Source organism: Numenius arquata, unplaced genomic scaffold (assembly GCF_964106895.1).
Source record: "Numenius arquata unplaced genomic scaffold, bNumArq3.hap1.1 HAP1_SCAFFOLD_1814, whole genome shotgun sequence".
Classification (NCBI taxonomy): Eukaryota; Metazoa; Chordata; class Aves; order Charadriiformes; family Scolopacidae; genus Numenius; species Numenius arquata.
In genome coordinates this window covers 1,530-7,644 of record NW_027414794.1, presented here as the reverse complement: position 1 = coordinate 7,644, position 6,115 = coordinate 1,530, and the positions used below count along the sequence as shown (strand labels likewise).

The following is a 6,115-nucleotide window of genomic DNA, read 5'->3' as shown; positions in this document are numbered from 1 at the left end:
AGGCCATATATAGGTCCATACAGTGCACTATAGGTCCATTCAGTGTCCTATAGGTCCGTATGGTGCGCTATAGGGCCATACAGTGTCCTATAGGTCCATATACATCATGCTCTAGGTCCATATAGGGCGCTCTATAGGACCATACGGCACATACAGGGCCATATATAGGTCCGTACGGTGCGCTATAGGGCCGTACGGTGTCCTATAGGCCCATACACACCGCCCTATAGGTCCACATTCATCGCGCTATAGCGCCCTATAGGCTGCCCCTATGGGAGCACACGCAGCGCCCTCTGCGCATGCGCCGCGCCGGCTCCGCTCCCCCCCCCCCTCCCTCTCCCCGACGCCCCGCCCCCTTGGCGTTGCCCCGGGCGACGGCGGCGGCGACGGCCGTCAAGCGCGGCCGTGCGTCGGCCGTAAAGCAGGTGGAGGAGGTGTGAGGGGAGGGCGGGTGTCGCGCTGAGCCGGTGCCGATTCATGGCGATGGCGGCGGCCGGGCTGGTGGTGAACGGGGCGGAGGGAGCCGGGGGGCTGAAGGCGGCGGCCGGGATGTACGAGCAGCTCAAGGGCGAGTGGAGCCGCAAGAGCCCCAACCTCAGCAAGTGCGGGGAGGCCCTGGGCCGCCTCAAGGTGCGGGGGCGGGCGGGAAAGGGGGGGGAGGCCTTGGGGATGAGGGGAGGCCTTGGGATGAGGGGAGGCCTTGGGGGGGGGTTCGGGGTGAGGAGAGGCTTTGGGGATGAGGGGGGGCCTCGGGGGGGAGGCGAGGCCTCGGGGATGAGGGGGGGCCTTGGGGGGGGCTCGGGGTGAGGAGAGGCTTTGGGATGAGGGGGGGCCTGGAGGGGGGGCTGAGGCTGAACTGGGGGAGCCTGGGTGTGAGGAAAGGCTTTGGGGGGGACCCTTGGGGGTGAGGAGGGGCCGGGGGGGGGGGGTGAGCTAAGGCTGAATTGGGGGGGGCTGGGGGTGAGGAGAGGCCTTGGGGGGGAGGGGAAGTATTGGGGGGGGGGTTGAGGCTGAATGGGGGGGCCTTGGGGGTGAGGGGAGGCCTTGGGGGGGGGGGGGCTCTGGGTCCTTTGAGGGGGGGTGGACAGGAATGAGGGGGGGTCCCTGAGGCTGGGGGGGGGGGGGGTGGACTCTGGGAAAAGAGGGCGGGGGGGGGGCTGGGAAAGAGAGGGGGACCCCTGGGAATGAGATGGGGGGGGGGAGGGGGGGTGACAAGGCGGGGGGGGGGGGCAGGCCCCGCCGCAGCCTCGTCATCCAGAAGCTTTAATTACAGTGTGTGTGGGGGGGGTGAGTCAGTGTCCTGTCCGTCCGTGTCCCCCCCCCCCCCCGGGGCACCCCACTTTCCGCAGCTGCCCGTAAATATTAATTAACCTCGTCAGGGGCCAAGGCGGGGGCCTGGGTGGGTGGGTGGGGGGTCTGACTGTCTGTGTGTGTGTCCCCCCCCCCCTTCCCTGTGTCCCCCCCCCTCAAGCTGGCCCTGCTGGAGCTCAACTTCCTCCCACCACCGGCACCAAACTCACCAAGCAGCAGCTCATCCTGGCCCGTGAGTGTCACCTCCGGGAGGAGGAGAGGGGGGGACACACACACCCCTCCGAGACACCCCCCACCACCACCACCAGGATCTCAATGACACCACCCCCTGCCACCTAAGACCCCCCCGCCGGGTCTTAGGGGGGGTTTCTTGGGGGTCCTGGGTCTTGGGATGGGGGTTTCTTGGAAGGTTTAAAGGGGTCTGGGGGGGTTGTGGGGTCTTGGGATGGGGGTTCTGGGAGGTTTAAAGGGGTCTGGGGGGGGTTGTGGGGTCTTGGGATGGGGGTTCTTGGGAGGTTTAAAGGGGTCTGGGGGGGTTGTGGGGTCTTGGGATGGGGGTTCTTGGGAGGTTTAAAGGGGTCTGGGGGGGTTGTGGGGTCTTGGGATGGGGGTTCTTGGGAGGTTTAAAGGGGTCTGGGGGGGTTGTGGGGTCTTGGGATGGGGGTTTCTTGGAAGGTTTAAAGGGGTCTGGGGGGTTGTGGGGTCTTGGGATGGGGGTTCTTGGGAGGTTTAAAGGGGTCTGGGGGGGTTGTGGGGTCTTGGGATGGGGGTTCTTGGGAGGTTTAAAGGGGTCTGGGGGGTTGTGGGGTCTTGGGATGGGGGTTCTTGGGATTTTGGGTGGGTCTTGGTTGGGTTTGGGTGGGTCTTGGGTTGGGTCTTGGGGTCTTGGGTGGGACTTGGTGGGGTCCTGGTTTGGTGGGGTCTTGGGTGGGACTTGGTGGGGTCCTGGGTCTTGGTGGGGTGGGGTCCTCACCCTTTAAATACCCCCCCCAGGGGACATCCTGGAGATCGGGGCGCAGTGGAGCATCCTGAAGAAGGACATCCCCTCCTTCGAGCGCTACATGGCCCAGCTCAAGTGCTACTACTTCGACTACAAGTGAGCCTTGGGGGGGGGGGCTACTAGCCACCTCCGATTTCCACTAGCCAACCCCTCCCCCCCCCCCGCCTCAAGCTTTTTTTTTTAACCCTCCCACCCCATCATCAGGGAGGAGCTGCCGGAATCGGCCTACAAGCACCAGCTGCTGGGTTTGAACCTGCTCTTCTTGCTGTCCCAGAACCGGGTGGCCGAGTTCCACACGGAGCTGGAGCGGCTGCCGGCCAAGGAGATCCAGAGCAACGTCTACATCAAGCACCCCGTCTCCCTCGAGCAGGTCTGGGGGTGTGGGGGGTTGTCCTGGCGGGGGGGGGGGGGGTGTCTTGGGGTCTTGGATGGGTCCCAGGTCTTGGTTTGGTGGGGCCTTGGGTTGGGTCCTGGAGTCTTGGGTTGGGTCCCAGGTCTTGGTTTGGTGGGGTCCTGGGGTCTTGGGTTGGGTCCTGGGGTCTTGGGGTGGGGTCCTTGGTCTTGGGGTGGGTCCTGGGGTCTTGGGGTGGGGTCTTGGGTTGGGTCCTGGGGTCTTGTGTTGGGTCCTTGGTCTTGGGTTGGGCCTTGGGTTGGGTCCTGGGTCTTGGGGTGGGGTCTTGGGTTGGGTCCTGGGGTCTTGGGTTGGGCCTTGGGTTGGGTCCTGGGGTCTTGGGTTGGGTCCTTGGTCTTGGGTCTTGGTTTGGGGGGTGGGTCTTGGTTTGGGTCCTGGGTTTTTGGGGGGGGGGGGGGGGGGGTGGTGTTCTTGGGGGGTTTAAGGGGGCCAGAGGGGGTTGTGGGGTCTGGGATGGGGGTTCTTGGGGGGGGAGTTTGTGGGGTCTTGGCTGGGTCCTGGGTCTTGATTGGGTGGGTCTTAGGGGGTTTCTTGGGGGTCCTGAGTCTTGGGATGGGGGTTTCTTGGGAGGTTTAAGGGGGTCTGGGGGGTTGTGGGGTCTTGGGATGGGGGTTCTTGGGATTTTGGGTGGGTCTTGGGTGGGTCCTGGGTCTTGGGGTCTTGGGGTCTTGGGGTGGGTCCTGGGTCTTGGGGTCTTGGGTGGGGACTTGGTGGGGTCCTGGCTTGGTGGAGTCTTGGGTGGGTCTTGGTGGGGTCCTGGGTCTTGGTTGGGTCTTGGGATGGGGATTCTTGGGGTCTTGGTGGGGGTTCGTGGGTCTTGGTTGGGTGTTAGGGGGTGTTTCTTGGGGGGCCTGGAGGGGGTGGTTGGGTCTTGGATGGTTGGGTCTTGGATGGTTGGGTCTTGGATGGTTGGGTCTTGGATGGTTGGGTCTTGGATGGTTGGGTCTTTGGGGTGTTGTGGAGGTTTTGTGGGGTCTTGGTGGGGTTTGTGAGGTCTGAGGGGGTTATGGGGGGTGGTTGTGAGGTTTGGGGGGGTTCTTTTGAGTTTTGGGGTACGACCCCCCCCTGGTTTCCCGGCAGTATTTGATGGAGGGCAGCTACAACAAAGTCTTCTTGGCCAAAGGCAACATCCCGGCCGAGAGCTACACCTTCTTCATCGACATCCTGCTGGACACCATCCGGTGAGGTGTCCCCCACCCCCCCTTGGTGTCTTCCGTGTCCCCAAAACACCCCCAGTGTGTGTGTCCCCCCCCCCTCCTTGACCCCTGTGTCCCCCAAACTTAGGGACGAGATCGCGGGGTGCATCGAGAAGGCCTACGAGAAGATCCTCTTCGCCGAAGCCACCCGCATCCTCTTCTTCACCACCTCCAAGAAAATGACCGACTACGCCAAGAAGGTACTTCCTGGGGGGTGGAGGGATGGGGGGAGGGGGGCGGGCGGGTCCCCAAAAACTTCAGGGCACCCCAAAAAACCCCTTTTTTTTTTTCTCAGCGAGGTTGGGTCTTGGGACCCAACAGCTACTACAGCTTCAGTAGCCGCCAGCAGAAGCCGGAAGATGCCACCATCCCCTCCACCGAGCTGGCCAAGCAGGTCATCGAGTACGCGCGGCAACTGGAGATGATCGTTTAGTGGCCCGGGTGTATGTGTGTGTGTGTGTGTGTGTGTGTGTCCATTTTTGGGGTGCCCCCCCCCCTTTTTTTTTTTTTTTTTCGGCTGTCCCACCCCCATTTTGGGCCATCCCACCACCTTGTTGAGCCGTTCCATCTCTTTTCTGGGCCATCCCATGCCCCTTTTTGGGGTGTCCCACCCCTTCCTATTTGGTGTTCCCCCCCCTTTTTGGGGTCCTCCACCTCCTATTTGGTGTCCCCCCCCTTTTTTGGGGTGCCCCACCCCCTTTTTTTGCTTCCCCCACCCCCTTTTTGGGCCGTTCCACTTCTGTTTTGGGCCATCCCACCACCTTTTCGAGCTGCTCCGCCCCTTTCCTGGCCCACCCCATGCCCTTTTTGGGGTGTCCCCCCCTCTTTTTGGGGTCCTCCACCTCCTATTTGGTGTCCCTCCTCTTTTTTGGGGTGTGTCCCCCCCCTTTTTTTTGGTTCTCCCCCCCCTTTATTTGCTTCCCCCACCCCCTTTTTGGGCCGTTCCACCTCTTTTCTGGGCCATCCCATGCCCTTTTTGGGGTCCTCCACCTCCTATTTGGGGTCCCCCCCTTTTTTTTGGGGTCGCCCTCTTTTTGGGCCCCTTCCACCTCATTTTTTGGGGTGTCCCCCCCTCTTTTTTTGGCCAGTCCCCCCCTCTTTATAGGGTCCCCCCCTTTTTTTGGGGCATCCCACCCCCTTTTTTGGGCCATCTCACCCCTTTTGGGGTCCCCCCCCTTTTTTGGGATGTCCCCCACCCTCTTTTTTGGGGTCCTCCACCCCTTTTGGGGAGCCCCCCCTCTTTTTTGGGGGTCCCCCACCCCCTTTTTGGGGCCGTTTTCCCCCCTTTGCCCATCCCCACTGCTTTCTCTGCGGGTTTTTTTTTTGGGGGGTCAGTATTTAAAGGGACATTTTTGGGGGGGGGTGTCCCTTGGGGGGGGGAGAAGGGGGGGGCTCATGGGGACCCCCCTGAGTTTTGGGGTGAAGGTTTGGGGGGGGGGGGCTCTGTCACACCCGTGTCCCCTGGTCCCCAGGACGTTGTCACCTTCAATAAAGCGATGGCTTCTTCTAGCGGTGGGGGTGGTGGCCACGGAGAGGTGGGTGGTGGCCACAGGGAGGTGGGTGGCATCTGTGGGGGTGGTGGCCACGGAGAGCTGGGTGGTGGCCACGAGGAACTGGGTGACCTCTGTAGGAGTGGTGGCCACGAGAGCTGAGTGGCCACGGGGAGCTGGGTGGCATCTGTGGGGTGCTGGGTGGTGGCCACAGGGAGCTGGGTGGCATCTGTGGGGGTGGTGGCCACAGAGAGCCGAGTGGCCACGGGGAGCTGGGTGGCATCTGTGGGGCAATGGGTGGTGGCCATGGGGAGCTGGTTGGTGGCCACGGGGAAGTGGGTGACATCTGTGGGGGTGGTGGCCACAGAGAGCCGAGTGGCCACGGGGAGGTGGGTGGTGGCCATGGGGAGGTGGGTGACATCTGTGGGGTGGTGGGTGGTGGCCACAGAGACCTGGGTGGCATCTGTGGGGTTGGTGGCCACAGGGAGCCAGGTGGTGGCCACGAGGAACTGGGTGACCTCTGTAGGAGTAGTGGCCACGGGGAGCTGGGTGGCATCTGTGGGGCAATGGGTGGTGGCCATGGGGAGCTGGTTGGTGGCCACGGGGAAGTGGGTGACATCTGTGGGGTGGTGGGTGGTGGCCACAGAGACCTGGGTGGCATCTGTGGGGGTGGTGGCCACAGGGAGGTGGGTGGTGGCCACGGGGA

At 63.2% G+C, this 6,115-nt stretch overlaps 1 protein-coding gene across 1 annotated transcript; it reads left to right on the top strand.

Annotated features, from left to right (window-relative positions):
• The first annotated feature begins 483 nt into the window (after positions 1-483).
• PSMD8 (proteasome 26S subunit, non-ATPase 8) lies at positions 484-5,427 on the top strand. Its single transcript, XM_074167327.1, is given in 8 exon segments — positions 484-630; positions 1,472-1,493; positions 1,496-1,543; positions 2,305-2,407; positions 2,516-2,681; positions 3,804-3,904; positions 4,008-4,119; positions 4,215-5,427. Coding segments are annotated over 8 exon segments (837 nt in total). The 3' UTR covers positions 4,353-5,427.
• Positions 5,428-6,115: the final 688 nt, after the last annotated feature.